The sequence below is a fragment of the Oncorhynchus mykiss genome, chromosome 16, assembly GCF_057628025.1.
Source record: "Oncorhynchus mykiss isolate SJ-2025 chromosome 16, ASM5762802v1, whole genome shotgun sequence".
In the NCBI taxonomy this organism is placed as follows: Eukaryota; Metazoa; Chordata; class Actinopteri; order Salmoniformes; family Salmonidae; genus Oncorhynchus; species Oncorhynchus mykiss.
This window is the reverse complement of record NC_143037.1, coordinates 42,786,790-42,810,058: the sequence shown is the minus strand read 5'-3', so window position 1 is coordinate 42,810,058 and position 23,269 is coordinate 42,786,790. Positions and strand designations below refer to the sequence as shown.

The 23,269-nt window shown below is 44.3% G+C and overlaps 1 protein-coding gene across 6 annotated transcripts in view; it reads left to right on the top strand.

Annotated features, from left to right (window-relative positions):
• The first annotated feature begins 1,197 nt into the window (after window positions 1–1,197).
• Window positions 1,198–23,269, top strand: part of LOC110491948 (dihydropyridine-sensitive L-type skeletal muscle calcium channel subunit alpha-1) — a 39,298-nt gene continuing 17,226 nt past the window's right edge. For 4 of the 6 annotated variants that reach the window (XM_090202761.1, XM_090202760.1, XM_090202759.1 and 1 more), the window contains exons 1-20: window positions 1,225–1,848; window positions 4,372–4,477; window positions 10,182–10,321; window positions 10,811–10,944; window positions 11,310–11,462; window positions 11,911–12,116; window positions 12,652–12,755; window positions 13,115–13,260; window positions 13,815–13,890; window positions 14,332–14,492; window positions 15,928–16,153; window positions 16,584–16,791; window positions 16,880–17,000; window positions 17,530–17,644; window positions 18,069–18,168; window positions 18,583–18,652; window positions 20,936–21,068; window positions 21,278–21,407; window positions 22,610–22,669; window positions 22,769–22,875. In XM_090202761.1, coding sequence (XP_090058887.1) covers window positions 1,652–1,848; window positions 4,372–4,477; window positions 10,182–10,321; window positions 10,811–10,944; window positions 11,310–11,462; window positions 11,911–12,116; window positions 12,652–12,755; window positions 13,115–13,260; window positions 13,815–13,890; window positions 14,332–14,492; window positions 15,928–16,153; window positions 16,584–16,791; window positions 16,880–17,000; window positions 17,530–17,644; window positions 18,069–18,168; window positions 18,583–18,652; window positions 20,936–21,068; window positions 21,278–21,407; window positions 22,610–22,669; window positions 22,769–22,875 — 2,693 coding nt within the window. In that variant the 5' untranslated portion in view covers window positions 1,225–1,651. Of the gene's footprint in view, window positions 1,849–4,371; window positions 4,478–10,181; window positions 10,322–10,810; window positions 10,945–11,309; window positions 11,463–11,910; window positions 12,117–12,651; window positions 12,756–13,114; window positions 13,261–13,814; window positions 13,891–14,331; window positions 14,493–15,927; window positions 16,154–16,583; window positions 16,792–16,879; window positions 17,001–17,529; window positions 17,645–18,068; window positions 18,169–18,582; window positions 18,653–20,935; window positions 21,069–21,277; window positions 21,408–22,609; window positions 22,670–22,768; window positions 22,876–23,269 lie in introns of all 6 variants that reach the window. The other 2 variants (XM_090202756.1, XM_090202758.1) reach the window with 2 other exon arrangements.

The following is a 23,269-nucleotide window of genomic DNA, read 5'->3' as shown; positions in this document are numbered from 1 at the left end:
TCATTCATTATGTTCGAGCCCTTGTTGTCACTTGCATGGCTTACTGCCTTTTTCTGAAGCCGTATCCCTCGTCTTCTGTTGTGCTTGTATTACTCATGACCACTAGATGGCAGCACATCATTTGGTATTTTATATAGGCCTGTCTATGTTAGCTGGGCCTGGGGGGGAATACTTCAAAGAACAAAATTACCAACTGCACATTTTGTTAACAGAACACTTAGCTCAGTCCTTTTTAACAACGTTGCAGTAGCTAGAGGACTTGTGATAAGCTATTTCACAGCCTTTATGATTAACCTTACAAGTTTAAATTAAATGCTTGTGTGTTGTAGTGTTGTTTTTTTTGTTTGGTATAGGAAGTTAGAAGTCGTGAATGGTGTTCTTTTGATGCAGTTTAGACATGCCACCTGCCCGATCCTGGAGAGGGGTTCTGTGGAATTATGGTGTCGAGATCAATGTCAAACAGGTAAATATGTTGCGTAACACTTCAGAGAAATCATGACAACATGAGAGACTCTTAATCGTCGCTAATGGCCCTATTCCCTATATATTGCACTACTTTTGGCCAGGGTCCTGGTCAAAACTAGCGCACTAAATAGGGAGTAGGGTGGCATTTGGGATGCATCCTTTGTGTTCCTGCCTGCCAACTCACTGTGCTGTTCAGATGAAGAATGTTTATACTGTAGACTAGTTTGGGTTGGTACTATGGTATAAACACTCCTCCATCTGCACTGTGTCACAGAAGCACAACAAGTCAGCCTGTCCTGGCCACTGAAGGCAAGAAAGAACATCCACACCTCTTTTCCTCCCTATCTCCTCCCTCTTTTCTCCTCTCTTCTTTTTCATGTGTTCAGACAATGCCGCTAGAGCTGCTACAAGTACCTCCTTCCTGGCCTCCCTCTTTCCTCTTCTTCATGTTCACAGATTAGTGTCTTCTTTAGATCTCTAGTCGGTAAGGGGACAGCTGCACACTTTCTCTGTCTCTCTTGGGTACAGGCTGTTTTTTCTGCTGCCTCAGGAGGACTTCCTCTATCCTGACTGATCGTGCTTCCCCCTTCATTCCTTGTGCACACCGTCCCCCACGCCCTCACCCCCCCAAAACCCCCTTAGCTACCCCTCTACTCCCCTACACCCAACTCCCCCCCCCCCCCCCCCCCCCCCCCCTGCTGTCATTCCCCCCACCCTCCACCTCAAGCCTGTTAGCCATCCCCAAGCATGGCTACAGTCAGTCTGTCGTTGGCGCTCTATATTTAAATCAGGGAGGCGGCCGGGCCAGCTGCTGTTCTTCAAGCAGCTCAGAGACAGCTCCTCTAAGTTTTCCTCTCCTGGTCTGGTGCAGTTTACTCCTCTAACAGGAGCCTGGGCCAAGTGGATCGCTGTGTTGTCCCTGTTCCTGTGGCTCTGAGGGAGAGAGAGACAAGAGTCAGGAGGACAGAAAGAAGGAGGGAGAGGGAAGAGAGTGGAGGCAGAAGAGAAGAGAGCACAGAACTGACAAACTAATGATTGTGGAAGTTCTGGAACTTAAGTGGGGCCACAGTGGAGTCACAACACAAAGTTGTGTAGCAGATACAACCGTTTCTGGAATATTTGGTGGTGATTAGAGGAGAGGACGTATCTTCCCAGGATTTAGAAGCTTTGTCCTGGGCAGGACAGTATGGCGTCCAGCGGTGAGCCGGCGATGGCTGCGTTGACGTCGTTCATCATGAACGAAGAGGAGCTGAAGAGGAAGCAGAGGGATAAGTTGAAGAAGATGCAGGCGACGGGGGGTAACCCTCGCCCCGCCCGATCCCTCTTCTTCTTCACTCTCAATAACCCCTTCAGAAAAGCCTGCATTAACATCGTAGAGTGGAAGTATCCTTTCAGGGCCCGTACAGTACACAGAAATGCATGCGCGCACACATGCACCCTGCGCTCTTTAACACAATCCTGACTCTTGCTCTTTGATTCTGTCAAAGAAATGTTCCATGTGACTTATTTAAGTGATAATACCCGAGAAGCCCGGTGTTTGTTGGATATGTTGGCACGGGAGTTGTTAAGGCCTGAGACGAAGTCAGGTGTTATACTCTCTGTATGCTCTCTACTCATGTCATGCCTATATTCTCTACAGGACATTTATGTGCTTGGTGGTTGAACCTTCTATTCTACAGTATCACTCTCGTTTGGACATTTCACAGACTTTAAATGTGTCACTTGCCAAATGTTTTTTTTAGACCAAGTACATATGCAAAAGCAATCTGCCTGCCATGCTAAAAGTGTACGAGTAGTTGAACAGGGAACTTCCCAGCTGGTGCATTTAGTTCCTAAGCGCAGCCATGTCTATAATCCTCTTTCAAATCTCTGTTGAGGAACTGTTGTAGGTGTTAAAACATTTGTTATGCAGCCTGCCTGGGTTGCCCACCCAGAGTCTATGTGAAATATGTAACCCCAGTCTTTTCACTGTCCGGGAGTGCTTATCCACGGGTTAACCCTGCACAATTTAAAAAACCCAACAGTTAATGAAGCCAGTTCATTTAGTGATTAGTGTCTGGCTGCTTTTATGTGGAAAGAGCATTGTTGAAATGTTAGGGCACAGTTAGCCCATATATATACTGTATATTCTACCAGTATCATATAGTTGAGTAGCCATAATATCTACGGTATTATATACGGCATCTACTGTGTTATTGGGTGCACTTTCAAATTGCCATAGTCTGAGCTGAGGGGCTTTTCCACCCATTATTCGATGTCTATGACAGCTTGATCCTGAAGACAGGTTGTTGAAGGATGTTTTCCTACTCTGGGGGTGTCCCACCCTGTTTTCGGATCAGTCTCGCGTACTATAGCTGTCTGCTGGTTTTACATTGGTAAAAAAAAATCATCTAGATTTCATCTAGTATTTGTCTACACTATTTCTCCTGGCCAGAGGCAAAAGGACTTTTGATGGTGGAGATGGAGATTGTTATTTCTTAGATCCACTGCTTGTTGCCAATCATAGATTATGGTTCATAAAATGATTTGCCAATTGACAGGATGTCCTATTCATAGATTAAAGATGGCGCCTACTTTTGTTTTTCTGCAGGCATGTTTTGGCATTGTCGGTTGTTAGGATGAAGCATCCTCTTTGCATTCAACCGTAAAATAAGAGTTTGATTGTTTACACATCACTTTGTGCTCACAGAATCCAGGCCTCAGGTACTCGGAGCAGAAGAATGTTCTAGAAATGGAAGCTAAAATTATACACTCTTTACAACACTTGTAAAAATGACTTTTCCTATGTGCCAGACACAACACCATGCACGAGACCGACCTTAGTAATGCATCATCATAGGCAACTCATTTGAGTTTGTGGGACTTATTTGAGTTTGTAGAAAGTGTGTTTAAAGTGTTTGATAATATTCTGGGCTGGTGGTCAGTAGTGCAGCTGTCCTGTGGCATCACACTGAGACACTTCTGCTGAGCTGGCAGGGGATTTCTGACATAGCTCCACTTAGAGGTGGGAATGAGCAGGGCGGCAGGATTATAGCAGGTTCATGGTCCGTTTATATTCGTTTTTATTTTTAATTCAGTTTCGTTATAGTTCGTTTTCAGACCTGATTTGCTAGTTTTTATTTCGTTTAAGTTATATGAAAAATATTTATTTCGTTTTTATATTATTTATTTTCAGTCAGGTCCAACTTTATATGGACAAAGTGATTGATGATTTCACACCATTAATTCCTATGTGAAGACTCAATTGCCCATTTGAAGCTCAGGAAGTCGGTTTTAGTTTGCTAAAATTGTGTTTCATGTTGACATAAAATCAAAGACGGTACAGTATAAAGATAGGCAGAAACTGCTTCCCCAATAGAAATCCCGGATCACACTTGTTTTCAAGGCGATGTTAGCTAGCTAAGCTCATGCGCAGAAATACGTCAATCGCGTCGAACTGCGCATGTGCAGGCTATCAAATCAAAGGCACTAATTTGATATAAAGTTGTTTTTGACAAAAGTGAAAATGTTTCAGTTTTTCACTTTCACAAAGTTGGAGTAACAACATGTTCAACTACTTAAATGACATTGGCTCGAATCTGCATTTCGATTTAGAGGCTAGCTGAGTATCTCAAGGCCAACAGGGTTAATGCAGGCTGCCAGTAGCAACTCAATTACATTTAGAACTTCTTCTGCGTACGATTTTAAAATAATCGGTTCACGGACATGCAGACGCAAAACAAATTAGGAAATCACTTGACTGTTTTCACCATCAAGGTCATATCTCAGGAAGCATCCCAGTGAAATCCACAACAAGAACATATCTCTCAATAGCTCAATGTTCCTGTCTAGTCCAGTCTCATATTTTTCAATATTAGCCCTGTGTGTATCTGCCTGGTTGTTGTCTTCCTGAGCCGTCCTCTCCAGACCCTTTGAGATCATCATCCTGCTGACCATCTTTGCCAACTGTGTGGCCTTGGCTGTGTTCCTACCCATGCCTGAAGACGACAACAACGCTACCAATACCAGCCTGGTGAGAACCTACTGACCTGATCTTCAGTTTGTGTGTGTAAAGCTGTTCTGATTGTAACATAATTATGACATGCACTGAGTATACCATACATTAGGAAAACCTGCTGGCCCGTGTTGACTCCAATGACCCCACAGTTGAGGCTACATTTGGGGGGGTTTTCCCAGTAGAGTGATGTCACATCAACATGCAGTAAGAGGGTATTTTGTGGCTGATGGCAACTAAGGCATGTTGAACAAACTGACGGTCGTAAGTTGGACAACAACAGCTGTGTCCTTCTATCCTTAGCGTATGACTGGTAGGCTAATACATGGCACAAATGCTTGAAATCCAAGTAATCTCCTTTCGAAACAAACAGAGTGTTTGGTCATAGTCAGTTGGTCATCTCGGGGCTTCCCCTTTCGAGTCATCGCCAGGTCAGACTGTCCTGTCCAGTAGCTAACTGCTCCAGCTATAGTACATCGGCCCCTTGAGTCCCATCCCCATCCTCAACATGCCTCCAGAGCTAAGACAGTGCTATACGTAGGGCAACATGTGGAAATATACTGACAAGCAGGCAAGGGAATCAGTGAGAGGGTTTTAGTTTACATGCTGAAAGTTATATAGAGGTTTTCAGAGTATGAGTTTGAGATTTTGGAGCCTTGGTTTTTGACAGTGTCACACCAGCATGGTAAATGAGACCGTGACATTAGTTTGGATATAGTCGCTCATGACAGACTGTTAGCTGGAGAGATTTGTTTCTGGGTTCCAAGATTAGCCAGGATGTGGTTTCCGTCCGCATACACTGGACAACAGCCGCTCATCATCTTAACACCGCTACGCTATCAACTAGGCTGGGTGCCAGTCTGAACTGCTCTCTTACCAGCTCAAATCCATAATGAAATAGACAGGCACCCAGGCTAAGTATCAACAGCACCTAATAAAATATCTGTCGATCAGATATAGTTTTAATAATTGATCACACACTCAGTGACTGTAAGGCAAGACAGGCGTTAGGCAGGTGTTAGCCCTCCCTAGCCTGGTCTGAGGAGCATCCTGAGGCTTTATATTTAGGCCTGTTCTCATAGGTGTGTGTTGATGTACTGATGTGGGTGTGGGAGTACGGTGCAGGCCATAGTTCTGAGTCGGAGGGTTATACTTGTACATAACCCCACAACCCAGGAGGTTTTTCCATACACTCACCCCATAATTTAGGAGATTTCTGAAGGAATATTTGAAAGTGTCTTGAGATAACTAGTCTATGATACTGGAGAGTGTCTATGTGTGTAAGGATTGTCTCCGAAGATCAGAGACAGTCTTTCAGATCAGGCACACAGAACATGCAATGTAAAATAAATCTAGTTGTTTCAACTCATTATTTTTAAGTAACTGGTTCTGCAGTTTTTTTTCTCGGCCCAAGTATTACCCGAATAACCCAAAACATTGGCCAAACAAGAGAGAACTATACTGATCAAAAATATAAACACAACGTGCAACAATTTCAACCATTTTACTGAGTTACATTTCATATAAGGAAATCAGTCAATTGAAATGAATTCATTATGTCATTATCATTATCATTATCTATGGATTTAACAAATTTGTGCCCAAAATTAGAGAGAAATAAGCTTTTTGTGCATTTGAAAAATGTCTAGGATCTTTTATTTCAGCTCATGAAATACATGTTGCATTTATATTTTTGCACAGTCTAGTTCTACACACAGACAGTGCTTTTAACATACACATTTGACACACGTTGCTCTTCATGATTACATTGTGCATGTTCATTTCTACAGTAATTAATATTCAACATGTCCTCACCTGGGATTTGAACTTGCAACCTCTTGGTTCACGGCATTCCAATCTTACAGCTATGCCACCACACCTCGGTCAATGACTGATTTCACCTGTGTTGCTACACTACGCACTTCAAAGTAAATCTCAACTCTGCTAGAAGTACACTCAAGATAAACCATTTTATTTATCATAGTGATTAAGGATTTGCATTAAAACTGAATAAAATGCCCCACCAACTTTAGACAACCATACAGAAAATAAAATAAAAAAAAGACAGAAATGACCTACGTAAATCAATGAAGAGAGAATAGTCAGATGAACTGATAATTGACATTGACGTGGTGGCGTAGCTGTAAGCTTGGAATGCCGTGAACCAAGAGTTTGCGAGTTCAAATCCCAGTTGGGGACAGGTTGAATAATAATTACAGTTTACATGCACAATATAATAATGCATGTCAACGTGTGACAAATATGTATGTTTAAAGCACTGTGTGTGTAACTAGTTGAGCAAACACATCATTTTTGTCGGAGCAAAGCTTAGGCCAACAATTTTTGTTGTTGTTAAGGTAACGCGGACCAAACATTTGTGTAAACAAAAAAAGCCTGTGGAACCAGTTAATAATTATCAGTTGAAACATTACTTGACACACGGTCATAACCATGTCATAATATGTCACAACTGACATAACTGACAACATATGTTATAATCTGGTCGTAAACACTGTGATGACTCATACATTTACACCTGTTGTGGCATATATTGCGTTATTTTATGGCAGTCTATGACCCTGACAGACGGACCTTAGGCCCTCCTACTGTATAGAATGTTTAGATGGAACACCCAGTGCACCAACTGCCCCTTAGCGCCACATAGCTAGCCAGCGCACCCAAGTTCACGAACCCTGTGCCCGGCTCTCCCTAGTTCTGCTTCCTCGTAGTTCTGCGACATGGAAACTAGGTGCCTGTGCCATGGTCCTGCGTGTCTCAGTTAGTAGAGCAGAACGCTTGCGGCGCCAGGATTGTGTGTTCGACTTCCGCTGGGGACATCCATATGGAATGAATAATACAAGCACTACTGTAAATCGCTTTGAATAAAAGCATCTGCTAAATGGAACTCTGTCATGGTCCACGTTCCACCTCCTTTCATCACAACAGAGTAACACTACCATGGCCAACATACTGTTAATGTGTTGTCAATCCATAGGATACACATCCATCTCATCACCCTAGATTACAACCCAAGCATGATCCATCTAGCCATTCCTGTCATTAAATCTGATTTGGCATAAGATCTCCTAATGCTTCGCTGATTAATCCTGTATGACTCGTCTCTCCGCTGGCCCTCGGCTGGCTCTCAGCCCACCCACCAGCTCCTCGGTGAGTGAGTCATTCCAAGGATGCGAGGCCTGAAACAGGAGCTGTCCTCTGGGCTCTGGAGAAGTAAACCCACTCTCCCCCTGGTCGTCAGAAGTAGGTGAATGAGACCGGGGTTCAAGTAGTATTGCTTCTGGTCTGAAGACCACCCTCCCTGGTTGTTAGAAGAAGTGTGTCGACGTGCATTCACAGTCAGCATCACCTCACGGACGCAGAGCACTGTCACTGGAAACACTCAGTCTGATACTTATACATACTGTCCCACTTTGTAATTCACTTTAAAGTGTGTGTGTGTGTGTGTGTGTATATTTATATATATATATATGTATATACACACACTACATGACCACATCTCATTCCAAAATCATGGGCATTAATATGGAGTTGGTCCCACCTTTGCTGCTATAGCATCCTCCAGTCTTCTGGGAAGGCTTTCCACTAGATGTTGGAACATTGTTTCTGGGACTTGTATCCATTCAGCCACAAGAGCGTTAGTGAGGTCAGGCACTGAAGTTGGGCGATTAGGCCTGGCTCGCATTCGGCGTTGTAATTCATCCCAAAGGTGTTTGATGGGGTTGAGGTCAGGGCTCCGTGCAGGCCAGTCAAGTTCTTCCACACCGATCTCAACAAACCATTTCTGTATGGACCTCACTTTGTGCACAGGGGCATTGACATGCTGAAACAGGAAAGAGCCTTCCCCAAACTGTTGCCACAAAGTTGGAAGAACAGAATCCTCTAGAATGTCATTGTATGCTGTAGCATTAAGATTTCCCTTCACTGGAACTAAGGGGCCTAGCGCGAACCATGAAAAACAGCCCCAGACCATTATTCCTCCTACAACAAACTTTACAGTTGGCACTATGCATTAGTTTGCCTCGCATCTGCCAAACCCAGATTAGTATGTCAGACTGCCAGAGAACACGTTTCCACTGCTGAGTCCAATGGCGGCGAGCTTTACTCGGCCATGGAAACCCATTTCATGAAGTTCCCTGCGAACAGCTATTGTGCTGACGTTGCTTCCAGAGGCAGTTTGGAACTCGGTAGTGAGTGTTGCAACTGAGGACACGTTCTGTGAGCTTGTGTGGCCTACCACTTTGCGGCTGAGCCGTTGTTGCTCCTAGACGTTTCCACTTCACAATAACAGTTGACCAGGGCAGCTCTAGCAGGGCAGGAATTTGATGAACTGAGAAGCGTTTGTCTGTCCTAACGACCACGGTGGTGTTAGTTTCATTCTTTAGAAGGACGCTGGCTATTAAAGTAATTTTACCGATTAGATCTACAGTGCATGTAAATAGTTCATCTGAATATTGACTACTAATAAGTATAAGCAGTGAGTAACGATGAGTAACTCTGAGCCATCTGCAATGCTGCTACATACAAGACAATTCACTTTTCACTAATTCCATTATTTAACCTTTATTTAACCAGGAAGTCCCATTTGAGGTCAGAAGAGCTCTTTCTCAATGGAGACCTGGCCAAACTGGAACTCAAGCGGGGTTTAGTTCTGTGACTGTTCTTCACTGCACAGACATATGTAAATACAGTGTGGAAAACATTTAGAATAACTATTTGAATCCATCCAATCGGTTTGTTTCAGTCAGGGGAACCAGAAAATAACTGAACTCCTTGGAAGTGATTTGGCAACACAGAGATGTAAAGGCCTAAACGTTGTCCCCGAAAAGTAGCTGTCGTAAATGTAGTCTGTCACGGTGCAGTTGTTGTGTGTTCCACAGTTCCTCTGCCTGTCTGTTCTAGCGACCGCCACAGTGTGTGTATAGAGACAGAGGGACACCCTACATGGTGCTGTTTGTGTGTGAGCTCGCCTGCTCTTCCTGACACTATCAATGCTAGAGCTAATACCACAGGGAATCAAATGTTTATCTGACTTATCGTCTGTAGCACTATCAGCTCGAACGAAGGATGGTTACAAAACATCATACTTTCCCTCTGCGTACTGTTTATGTGAGAGCTAGTATGTCAGTATGTGAGCCAGTGTGTGTGTGTGTGTGTGTAGCTGACAAAACTACAATGGCACCCAGTCTCACCAGACGTCCCTCTTACTGAGTCAGCGTCATCCCTTTAAACCCTGTCCAGGCCCTGCCTAATCAGAGCTGTCGCGAGAGAACAAGCTGGCAAATCTAATACCGTTAAAGCCTGTTTGATTCTACAGCAGCCGGTTGTGTCAAAGGTTTCAGTGACCCCAATCATTTTCCCTTAAATGCTCACTCCTATGTTCTTATATCGTTAATGAAGGGGGGAAAAACAGAGGAAAATATCACAGAGTGGGCCTTGAAATGCCTTTCATCCTCCATTGAACTAACTGCCGTCGATAGGTCTTTTCAGGCAGATGGGCTCTTTGCTTTCCTAAAATGAAAGATGTTAGACCCGGGAGTTGGGTATCAAATCTGATCCCAGCCTGTTCGGTGTGTATGTTGTGCGTGAGCTTTACAACTGCAAATTGGAACAAACTCCCTTGTCTCTTTTCTACTGGATAAGTAAAGATGACGAGTTTTGCAAAGAGTCTCATTGCCGAGGTTTTCGTGTCTTTCTCTTTCAGGAGAGTCTGGAGTATATCTTCCTGGTGATCTTTACGTTGGAGTGCTTTCTGAAGATAATAGCGTACGGCTTTGTATTCCACGAGGGAGCCTATCTGCGGAACGCTTGGAACTTACTGGACTTCGTCATTGTCTTCATGGGGTAAGACGTGCCCTTATGGGAGGGCTCCGTATGGAAGCCAATCAATCCAACTAGCACTGTATGGTTTGGTTCTGCACAACAGCGTATTACAGTCACATTCAGTTTTATGCCAGTAGATTATAAAGGGGGCATACAATGCATTACAGCCACACCACAATGCATTACAACCACACCACAATGCATTACAACCACACCACAATGCATTACAACCACACCACAATGCATTACAACCACACCACAATGCATTACAACCACACCACAATGCATTACAACCACACCACAATGCATAATGCTTGGCTTTAGTTGGCTTCAGGTTAAAGGGTTACAGAGAAAGTCAATTGTTTAGTATCTCTGTGGTGTTCAGTTAGTTGCATGCCACTCTATAATGTCCTATGTAGCTGTTATAAAGGCTTTATGAATGCGTACGTAGTGAGCCTAGAGTAAAAGTGTCACCAGTTACTAATTCTATCTGTTGTTTTTCTCCTGCAGCCTCTTCACCATCGCCCTGGACACCATCAACTATCTAGCAGGCATTCACATGGAGAAGGGAGGAGGGTTAGATATGAAGGCCCTCAGAGCATTCAGGGTGCTCAGGCCCCTACGTCTCGTAACTGGAGTCCCCAGTAAGAACCAACACATCACGCCCACACACGCCCACACACGCCCACACACGCCCACACACGCCCACACACGCCCACACACGCCCACACACGCCCACACATTGTTTGATGTTTCAGTTGTTTGATTCTCCAGTGCAGCGTTTCGACCAAAAGTTCTTCGTCAGGCTTCGAGTAACATTCACAGTGGGTCATAGTGGGTCACACTGTCATCTCATTCCATTATGTTTTACAATATTGTTTCTTCAGGTTTTAGCTTAGCGCGCATTTCTGTTTCTTGACCACACCATTGACCCTCATTGTTGGCTAATATGTCTGTTTTTTAATTTTTTTATTGAAGTAGTACTGAGGTAGTGAGTGTTCCCCTCCAGGCCTTCAGGTGGTGATGAACTCTATCCTGAAGGCAATGCTGCCCCTGTTGCACATTGGCCTTCTGGTCTTCTTCATGGTCACCATCTACGCCATCGTAGGTCTGGAGCTCTTTAAGTGTAAGATGCACAAGACCTGCTACTGGACCGGCACAGGTAAGCGACAAAGTAGGAGATATAGTAAAGAGTATGTGAAGAGTATTTGAGGTAAGTCACTCACATTGAGGACAAACAACTATGACAACCAGGTAATATTTGGACAACCAGGTAATATTTGGACAACCAGGTAGCTCTACTCTCCTCTTTGGGTGGAGGTCTGAGTTGTAAGCAAGGCACCTGGTCGCTAATGTGTTAGTGCTGTATAGTCTTTGCTATACAGCGCGCACTGATCACGTCACCACACATCAACGTCTTTCACAATGAAAATGTTTCTGTGACGCTCTCTGTCCTTTTCTCCAAAATTTTGGAATTGGAATTGGGTTTTTCTGAATTGATTGGAATTGAAATCGAATTGACCCTAACCCTGGTCACCACACATCAACATCTTTCACAATAAAACATTTGGTTGTCTCTCTCTCTCTCTCTCTCTCTCTCTCTCCTCCAGACATCATGGCTACATTAGAGAATGAGAGGCCCGCCCCCTGTGCCCAGGCCGGTAACGGGCGCCGCTGCCTCCTCAACGGGACAGAGTGTCGTTCAGGCTGGGCGGGGCCAAACTTCGGCATCACCCACTTTGACAACTTTGGTTTCGCCATGCTCACCGTCTTCCAGTCTATCACTATGGAGGGCTGGACCGATGTGCTCTACTGGGTCAGTCTCTCCTCCCTATGAGAAGCATCTGACTGCATCACAGCAGGGTCCTGTGGCGTGCCATTACCTGAGAGGACCATACATCTAGGCCCTTCACAGAACATGAGATGCAGTCAGAATCCGGCTGCGATTCCGCAGACAGCTTATTTTGCCTCCCAATGACCTAATTAAAGGCAGTGTATTAGAATAGATGACCCATACACCTTCGTCGTGGTGTAGCAAACAACCTACTGTATTACAGTAGTGACACTGTAGTTGGTAGTAATGTTGTGCTGTCCTTCAGGTGAATGATGGCCCTGGCTCTCCTTTGTGACTGTATGACTGTATGACAACTCGGTTTTGGTTTTTGCCCTAGCACTACCCAGCTGATTCCAATTATCAACATGTCATCAAATTCGATTATTTGAATCAGCTGTGTAGTGCTATGGGAGCCAAAATGTGCCCCCCTTTGGGGCCCCAGGACCGGGTTTGGGAAACACTTGTGTATTATGTTGTAGTGACATTGTAGCAATGCAGTAGTGATGTTCTCCTGCAGGTGAACGATGCCATAGGGAACGAGTGGCCCTGGCTCTACTTCGTGACTCTGATCCTAATTGGATCCTTCTTCGTGCTCAATCTGGTCCTGGGTGTTCTCAGCGGGTATGATCATGTCCTCTATTCTACTCTACGCTTTTAGAAAAAAAAGGTGCTACCTGGAACCTAGAAAGGCTCATTGGCTGTCCCCATAGGAGAACCCTTTGAAGAACCCTTCTTGGTTCCGCATAGAACCCTTCTTGGTTCCGCATAGAACCCTTTTTGGTTCCACGTAAAACCCTTTCTACAGAAAGTTCCACATGGAACCCAAAAGGGTTCTCCTATTTGGACAGCCGAAGAACCCTTTTGGAACCCTTTTTTTTCTAAGAGTATACTGTTCTTCTAGTTACCTTGTCTGGTGTATTTAATCAGAAATGTCTGTTATTTTCTACACAACCTTTTTTTGTCCTCTTCCCTACACCCAGAGAGTTCACTAAGGAGAGAGAGAAGGCTAAGTCCCGAGGGGAGTTCCAGAAGTTGAGGGAGACCCAGCAGCTGGATGAGGACCTGAAGGGTTACATGGAATGGATCACTCAGGCTGAGGTCCTAGAAAACGACCAGGAGGGGAAAGGTAGATTGACTCGTGAGGGTGCCCGACATCTCTTGGAGGCGTCCGACGTCTAAATTGTTGTAGGGTGTCTGATTTGTTCTGGGGGTTCCCAGGGATTTGAGCAACATTGCATTTTATATTTTAGTCATTTAGCAGACACTCTTATCCAGAGCGACTTACAAATGAGTGCATTCATCTTAAGATAGCTAGGTGAGACAACTACATATCACAGTCATAGTAAGTACATGTTCCCTCAATAATGTAGTTAACAGCAAAGTCAGTGATAGTCAGAAAAGGCAAGTTGGGGCGGGGTGCCCCTGGGGGTTTATTTAAGATGCACTTCAAAGAGGTAGGGTTTCAGACATTTTCGGAAGATGGGTAGGTACTCTGCTGTTTTGATGTTAAGGGGAAGCTTGTTCCACCATTGGGGTGCCAGGACAGAGAAGAGCTTTGACTGGGCTGAGTGGGAGCTGACCCCCTGTAGAGGTTGGAGGGCCAAGAGACAAGAGGTGGGTTGGGGTGTAGGGTGTCTTAATATATACAAGTCCCCCTAATATTCTGTTTATTCTTGGCAGGACTCCTGCCTTTGACGGAGGCAGACACAGACAGTCTGATAGGGAAGGAGGGTGAGAGCCGGGTGGTGTACTATTAGTGAGTACTGAGATAAAAACATAAACAATACATCATTTAAATGTAATATGTATATTTTTTTTTACAGATCATAGACATGGTAACTGACTTCAGACCATCCTCTCCTTCCTCGCTCTCCCTCATTCTCTCCCTCTCTGCTCTCTCTGTCTCCCTGTTTTTCTCCCTCTCTCCCTCATTCTCTCCCTCTCTCCTCTCTGTCTCCCTCCCTTTTCTCCCTCCCTCTCTCTCTCTCTCTCTTCCTCTCTCTCTCTCTCTCTTTATCTCTCTCTCTCTCTGTCTCTCCTCCTCTCCTCTCTCCCCCTCTCATCTCTCATTTCTCCTCCCTCGTTCCCTCTCTCCCTCTCTCCTCTCTCTGTCTCTCCTCCTCTCCTCTCCCCCCCTCTCGTCTCTCATTTCTCCTCCCTCTTTCCCTCTCTTTCTCGCTCAACCCTCTCTCCCCAGTCGTCAGGCTCGTCGCTGGAACCGGTTCTTCAGGATGAAGTGTCTCGTCTATGTAAAATCGAAGACATTTTATTGGTCTGTGATTCTGGTGGTCTTCCTGAATACTATTGCCATCGCTAGTGAACATCACCACCAGTCAGACATGCTTACTACTGTACAAGGTACACACACACAGGCATGCAGGCATTCACAAACATACATAGACACACATACTCATGCACACACTACTATATAAGGTCTGTTTTACGCTCTCACTGAAACTGCCATTGACTAGTACATCTAGGAAGCATGTTCTGCATTGGCCCGATTCAGAGTAAAGATAAGCTTCCACAACTCAGGCTTTCGCTTAAATCGTTCATTGATGTCAATAAGATACTTGCACAACAATATTGCGTTACGCAGATCTCAGGTCAGAATATTGGCACATAAGCATACACAAGTTTCTGTTATGTCTTTATCTCTTTATATATACTGGGACCTCTTTTACTTATGGTGACTTTTTTTTAGTTTACTAATGTTACCCCCATAGACAGAACCTGAGCCTCTAGTACAGAAATAGCAGCTCCCAGTACAAACCATAAACTACATCAAACGTCCTGCTGTCTCAGGGTCAGTTCTTAGCACCCTGTCTTGCCGATAATGAATGCGGGGGGTTTTACGCACATCCAAATTAATAACAGGAACAGGACAAAAAGAAGGTCCAATATATATATATATATATATTAATAATTGCCTGGCAACCCAGACTCCTTGCTCCGGCCAAATGTTACATCACGCCTACGGACGTTAGTTTCTTCTCCCAATGAGTCTGGATCTGAATACCTGCCCGACCCTTCACCGGATGCGAACCCATTCGGGGCCGCCTGATTGGTACAGAAACCGATGGATTGGGCCAGAACACACATGGGTAAAGCGGCGGTTTGGAAATGTCTCATTGGATTTGTTACTATGATTGGTTTGAGAAGATCCTATCGCTGATGACTTTGTTTTGTACCACGCCCCTCGACGCCACAAACGACTTCAATGACGGCAGAGTGAAGTACGCAGCGAACGACAGAGCTGCGGAAGAATTTAGTGTGAGTCGTCAGGCGAGGAGAGAAAAAGCCATAAGGAAATGTCTGCTCACTGTTTTGCTTCTCCCAAAATACATATTTGAATAGCCCTAAGGGGATTCGATAGCCTAAGCCTTTGGGTGTTTGTTCCCAGCAGAAAGTATTCCGACTTGCATGAAAGAAGACAACATTCACTCACAAATAAAATATTACTTAGATGGTGGCTGGTGGGAGGAGCTATAGAAGGACAGGCTCATTGTAATGGCTGGAAAGGAATCAATGGAAACGGTATCAAACACATCACACATATGGAAACCACATGTTTGACTCCGTTCCATGAATTCCATTCCAGCCATTATAATGAGCCCATCCTCCTATATCTCCTCCCACCAGCCTCCACTTACTTAGCTGTGTTATTCTCTCTGGTGTCAGGCAGTGCCAACAAAGATCAGTTCTTAGGGGCCTGTCTTGCCTATCCCTGATTTCTTATCGGTTACCTCTTGCCTATCCCTTTGTCCTCGTTGTTTCCTGTGTCCTTTCTCAGATAATGCCAACAAGGTGCTGCTGACCCTGTTTGCGCTGGAGATGTTTGTGAAGATGTATGCTCTGGGCCTGCCTCAATACTTCTTGTCCCTGTTCAACCGCTTTGACTGCTTTGTGGTGAGCGTGGGCATCCTCGAGATCATCCTGGTCACTGCTGACGTCATGTCCCCTCTCGGCATCTCTGTCCTCCGCTGCATCCGCCTGCTGAGACTGCTAAAGGTCACCAAGTAAGTCACCTCACTGGAAGAGCATTTATTGACCAATCATTTGCTATTCTGGCGAGCCTTATCAAATCCCGAGCTAGCTAGCCTTCCATCAGAGAGATTTAACATTTGGTGACACAGCTGTTGCTATGATTTTGGGGTTTGTTCTCCGGTGTCTCACAATCACTGAGTGGCATCTCTGTGCTTTCCAAGTTTAAGGAGTCAACAATAAAACAGCACTTGCCAAACTTTGCATTTGAAATGCCGAGATCAACGATATGATATGACATCAGTAATATAATCATAGTCAATGTAAACAAACATTTGATATAGTCTAGTATCTCTACGGTGGCCCTAAGAGGAAAATTACTTTTTTAAACCTTTCACCTAAGTACCACTGTACAGTATATCTCTGATAACAGCCCACTACTCTCCCCGCTCTCCCCGCTCTCAGGTATTGGACCTCCCTCAGTAACCTGATTGCCTCCCTGTTAAACTCAGTCCGTTCCATCGCCTCGCTGCTCCTCCTCCTCTTCCTCTTCATCGTCATTTTCTCCCTGCTGGGCATGCAGGTGTTCGGGGGGAAGTTCAACTTCCCAGACCAGGAGATCAGACGCAGTAACTTTGACAACTTCCCCCAGGCGCTCATCAGTGTCTTCCAGGTATTGTGCTTTCTATTGTTGCGTGATGTGTTGACTGACTGGCCGGACTGTCGGATTTGGATTGAATGACTTCCTCCTCTTCATTCAGGTTCTGACAGGGGAGGACTGGAACTCCATCATGTATAATGGTATCATGGCTTACGGTGGACCAGTCTTCCCTGGCATCCTAGTCAGCATCTACTTCATCATCCTCTTCACCTGTGGAAACTGTATCCTTCACTTCACCAGTACATTGAAAAGTGTTTAGAATATTTATTGAGGAAATGGAATGGGATGTGAGGGGATTCAGGCGGTGACTGAGATGAAGCCAACGGCTGTAGATGAAGGATCCAGGGGGTGGACTCTATAGAGTTTGAGTCTCGGGTTGACATCATCATCATCCTCAGGCCGTGGTAGGCTGCTGTGGTGATGGCAGTACCCCTCAGGTGATCGGTTGTCACTAGTTACCACAGCCACTAAGGCAAAAGTGGCTTTGTCATAAAAATGTGTGAAAACAAAGTTTAACTTTTGTCTTAATGTAAGGTTCGGCATCGGGTTAGCAGTGTGGTTATTGGCCAACTCGATTAATCATTTTTGTTACCGTCGGTCAGGATAGAAGAGTTTGTGACGTGTTTGGTTACAGAAATAGGGCTTGTTTAATGGGATGTAAATAATTGTGTAATTACAAGGCTAGACTGTGGCATAGCTAAGAGCAGGCCCAAGTACAGGGCTGTTGTTTCCTGAGTGCTGTGTGAACAGACATCCTCCTCAACGTGTTCCTGGCCATCGCTGTTGACAACCTGGCAGAAGCAGAGAGCCTGACGGCCGCCCAGAAAGACAAAGCAGAGGAGAGAAAGAGGCGGAAACTGCTCAGGTAAACACAACAACCCTCCTTTGACTCAACACACTCTTGTTTGGCACCATTGCAGAAAGAGCTAAATAAATTGAAGATGTTAGCAGTGCTTGACTTAGACTTAGACTTAGACCCAGTACTCATTTTGTGTGCCGGCATCCCTTATATTTAGTTGCAGGAGCTCTATAATACCTTTGAGCTAATATTCTATAGGAGGTGCGGGAACTCAAGAAGAACAAAATCTGAGGTGCCGGTACACAGTTGCGGTGAACTCCTGCCCATGTCAAGTACTGGATGTTAGCTGCTGTTTGCTCAACTTTCTCTATCCTCCTTTATCTTTATCTTCCTTCCTTTCCCATCTTAATCAACCGCTTGTTAGCTATACATACTTTATTACAACTAAATGTTCCCCTGTTCTCCCTCTCTCTCCACCTGTTCCTACCAGGGCCAACATGCCAGACAAGGCTGATGAGGAGAGGGTTCTGCTGGCTAAGAAACTGGCTGAACAGAGGTCTAAGATAGAGGGGATTCCCACCACTGCTAAGGTTAGTACTGCTGACTCAAGAGTCCTCTGTCTGTACCTGGCAGGTTAGTGTATGAGGTTAGTTAACTAAGCCTAGCATTAAGAAGCTGGCCGGACAGAGAACTAAGATAGAGTGGATTCCCACCACCGCTACGGTCAGTCAGCAAAGAGGGCTACTGAGCCAACAGGATCTAACACCACATCTCTTGGTGCAGGGTTACATTTCACTATTTCAGTCCTGAACCAGGTGTTGAGATGGCACTGATAGCCTACTGTGTACTGTGCCATTAAGCTGTCAATGATCTGATGCTGGGTCCATGTGTGGTATTTAGTTAGCTGTGTCTCTTGTATTCTGAAAAGCTCTGTTTTTAGCTGTTTATAAACCTGTAAAGCTGTTTATAAAGTCTCATTACATATCCGTTGTTTTCAATTCCAGCTGAAAGTTGATGAGTTTGAATCCAACGTGAAGGAAGTGAAGGATCCCTTCCCTTCAGCAGACTTCCCAGGTAGGTGGTAGGCACTGTCTGAGCCAGCCCTAGGCCAGGCAAGGCTTCAGGAATGATCCCAGCATACACTACTGTACTATCACCTGAATCTCACTTCTACTAATCGAACCGTTACAAAAAAGAGAAGCAACTGAATCTAATAGTCGATAGCTAATTGCAGTAAGAAAGCTACTGCTTGATGTTGACGTCATTGCATTGGATTGAATGACCATCGGTGCTGCTCTCCTAGCCGCGGTATAGTCAGTATAAGAATAGCCCCACCTAATTATTATTAGCCACTCATCCCAAAGATCATCATCTTTTTAAGTCCAGTCTATTCTTACACGCTGTCCACTGCCTTTTAAAGGCTGTACTACCACACATGCTTTTGTTGTTATCCAGCCATTTTCCGGGAATCGGAAATATGAGTTGTCTGAGGTTGTTGTGCTCATCCTCGACAGAGCTCAAGGTCCTAAGCGATATCATAACCGCCATCGATAAGAGGCAGCCGTGTTCATCGACCTGGCCAAGGCTTTCGACTCTGTCAATCACCACATTCTTATCGGCAGACTCAACAGCCTTGGTTTCTCAAATGACTGCCTCGCCTGGTTCACCAACTACTTCTCTGATAGAGTTCAGTGTGTCAAACCGGAGGGCCTGTTGTCCGGACCTCTGGCAGTCTCTATGGGGGTGCCGGTGATTCTGTGATCCACCTCTATGCAGATAACACCATTCTGTATACATCTGGTCCTGCTTTGGACACTGTGTTAACTAACCTCCAGACAAGCTTCAATGCCATACAACTGTCCTTCCGTGACCTCCAACTGCTCTTAAATGCAAGTAAAACTAAATGCATGCTCTTCAACTGCCCGTACCTGCCTGCCTGCCCGTCTAGCTTCACTACTCTGGACGGTTCTGACTTAGAATATGTGGACAACTACAAATATCTAGGTGTCTGGTTAGACTGCAAACTCTCCTTACAGACTCACATTAAGCATCTCCAATCCAAAATTAAATATAGAATTGGCTTCCTATTTCACAACAAAGCATCCTTCACTCATGCTGCCAAACATACCCTCATAAAACTGACCATCCTACCGATCCTCAACTTCGGTGTTGGAATTTACCTTCCAACACTCTACTCAACAAATTGGATGCAGTCTATCATAGTGCCATCCGTTTTGTCACCAAAGACCCATATACTACCCACCACTGCGACCTGTACGCTCTCGTTGCCTGACCGTCGCTTCATACTCGTCGCCAAACCCACTGGCTCCAGGTCATCTACAAGTCTTTGCTAGGTAAAGCCCCGCCTTATCTCAGCTCAATTGTCACCATAGCAGCACCCACCCGAAGCACACGCTCCAGCAGGTATATTTCACTGGTCACCCCCAAAGCCAATTCCTCCTTTGGCCGCCTTTCCTTCCAGTTCTCTGCTGCCAATGACTGAAATGAACTGCAAAAATCACTGAAGCTGGAGACTCATATCTCCCTCACTAACTTTTTAAGCACCAGCTGTCAGAGCAGCTCACAGATCACTGCACCTGTACATAGCCCATCTGTAAATAGCCCATCCAACTACCTCATCCCCATACTGTATTTATTTATTTATCTTGCTCCTTTGCACCCCAGTATTTCTACTTGAACATTCATCTTCTGCACATCTATCACTCCAGTGTTTAATTGCTATATTGTAATTACTTCGACCACAATAGCCTATTTATTGCCTTACCTCCCTTATCTTACCTAATTTGCACACAATGTATATAGACTTTTTTCTACTGTATTATTGACTGTATGTTTGTTTATTCCATGTGTAACTCTGTGTTGTTGTATGTGTCGAACTGCTTTGCTTTATCTTGGCCAGGTCGCAGTTGTAAATGAGAACTTGTTCTCAACTAGCCTACCTGGTTAAATAAAGGTGAAATAAAAAAAGTAAAAAAGAGCACACAGCACATGTCTCTTTTATCCCTGCTACAGTAGCCTGATCCCAGATTTGTTTGTGCTGTCTTGCCAACTTCATTGTCACGCCACTAACCATAGGAGTTGGCAAGACAGCACAAACAGACTTGGAATCCGACTATTGCTACACTATGTCTTATGTTTATGAACCTAAAACAAATATGGTTGTGTTTTTGTCTGAAAGGAGGTGGCCTTATTAAAAAAATATCTGCTTATAAATTACTTTAATAAAATAAAAAGGATAGCGCACCATAAAAAAACCTGTCAATAATGAATTTACTGTACAATAATTTAATGACTGCCAACTACCAACTGTCCTATCCACGACGCCTTCTGTTCTAGGTGATGACGAGGAGGAGGAGCCTGCTATCCCTGAGAGCCCACGGCCTCGACCAATGGCTGATCTCCAGCTGAAAGAGGAAGAGGTTCCTATGCCGGAGACCTACTCCTTTTTTATCTTCGGACCGGAGAACAAGTGAGTCGCACAGATCAACACATTCCCTATTCAATTCAATTCACGCCAACAACGAACAATGGGTTGTATCTGACGTAGAGTCTTATTATACTGCTATTAAAATCCTGTTTCAATAATAAATTGGCCTCCTGTTCCCGTCGGATGTTGCAATAACTATGTAAGTTGAGGTTGTTGTCTTTTCTTTGTGTTTGTGTTCCCTCCGTGGTCAGGTTTCGTAAGCTGTGTCATAGGATCGTCAATGCCACCCCCTTCACCAACTTCATCCTGCTCTTCATCCTCCTCAGTAGCATATCACTGGCCGCTGAGGATCCCATAGACCCCAAGTCATTCAGGAATAAGGTGCTCAAGCTATGTTCCTTTAGGAAGTCTAAGTGTAGGGTGTCTATCTACTCTGGATGAAAACACGCTTTGGTGAATCTTCCTTATGTTATAAAATACAATTTGTGTTCTGAATTCTTCAGTGGGGTCTTTCTCTAACATATGATTAACATTATATCCGAAAAGTCTGATTATTAATTATTAATTCAATTTTAAAAAGCTTACAGTACGCTCAGTGCTCCGTTGACATTTCACAGAGATACGCTTGCTTTTGCAAGAAATCTACTAAAAAGAACAACAATTTCCAATTAATATGAAAAGTGAATACTAATATATAAGACATAAGGCTACTTTGAAGAATCTCAAATATAAAATATATTTTGATTTATTGAACTCTTTTTTTGTTCTTCTACCATGTAGAAAATAGTTAACATCAAGAAAAACCCTTGAATGAGCAGGTGGGTCCAAACTTTTGACTCGTACTGTATATTTTTGACAAGAAAAATTCTCCGGCCTCCATTGAATTATTCACCTTAATTTTGGTCACCTGCAAGGGTAAAAACTTTGAACAGATTATGATAGAGACATGAGATTTAGACTACACCATTTACCCATTGGTCAAAATATGTGTTTCCAGTCAGACACATCAAATAAAATAACATTTGAAATAAAGTGCATTCAAAATGAAACATCAATAAACGTTCCATAAAAGGACAAACAGTGTAAAGCAAGGGTACCGGGGACCCCTTTTGTGATAGCAAATGAATCAGGTTTCCTCATAATGGGAACACTACTCGAATTAGTAAAACTCCTTAAGTGCCATTGTTATCTATGACTGTGTCTTTTAAAGCCCAATGTCTTGGCATCAGAGAGAAAATTGTGCTGTTTCCAAGCTAATTTCCCCCAAATCTAAATATTTTATCACTGTGAATACCCATATCCCTGTGATTATCCCAGGCCCATGATGCCCAGGGTTAAGAACATACATTGTAGATGAATACCATTGTATTGTATAACACAATTGAAACTTATTCCACGGATCCCTTGGCCAAAAGTTGTTTCATCTGTTGTTAGTAATATTCATCAAAATATATATATTGAGATCTGTCTGCGGACCCTCTGCAGTTCCTCGGACTCCCCTTTGAGAACCCCTGGTGTAAAGTACGCTACGTGAATGACTTCGCTATGTGATGATAACTCGACCAACCCTCGCTTTTCTGCAGGTCTTGGCTTATGCTGATATTGTCTTCACCACTGTGTTCACCATTGAGATTGTGCTGAAGGTAAAGTGGTCTAAATTCCTATTGGATGAAATGGTATAATATTTAGGACATTAACCTGGTGACAGCTAGTGTATGTTAACCCAAGTGTTCCCCCTCCAGATGACGGTGTATGGAGCCTTCCTGCATCCAGGCTCTTTCTGCCGTAACTCCTTCAACATGCTGGACCTGCTGGTGGTGGGCGTGTCTCTGTTGTCCATGGGAATGGAGTGAGTGTTGCTATCCTGTTGGGTTATAGGAATTATGTAGTGTTACTGTATTATTCCTGTGGATGTACACAGAGTTTACGAAACGTTGGAAACACCTGCTCTTTGCATAACATAGACTGACCAGGTGAATCCAGGTGAAAGCTGTGATCCCTTGTTGATGTCACCTGTTAAAACATCACTTGAATCCGCGTGGAACACTTTCGACGCCTTGTAGAGTCCGTGCCACGACGAATCGAGGCTGTTCAGGAAAAAAAGGGGTTGCAACTCAATAGTAGGAAGGTGTTCGATAAAGGTTTTGTACACTCGGTGTCGTTCTCGATGTCTGAGTGGCGCCGTAGAGATGCAATAGAGCGCTGTAGAGATACACGCGTGACGTCATTTCAACCAGCTTCGC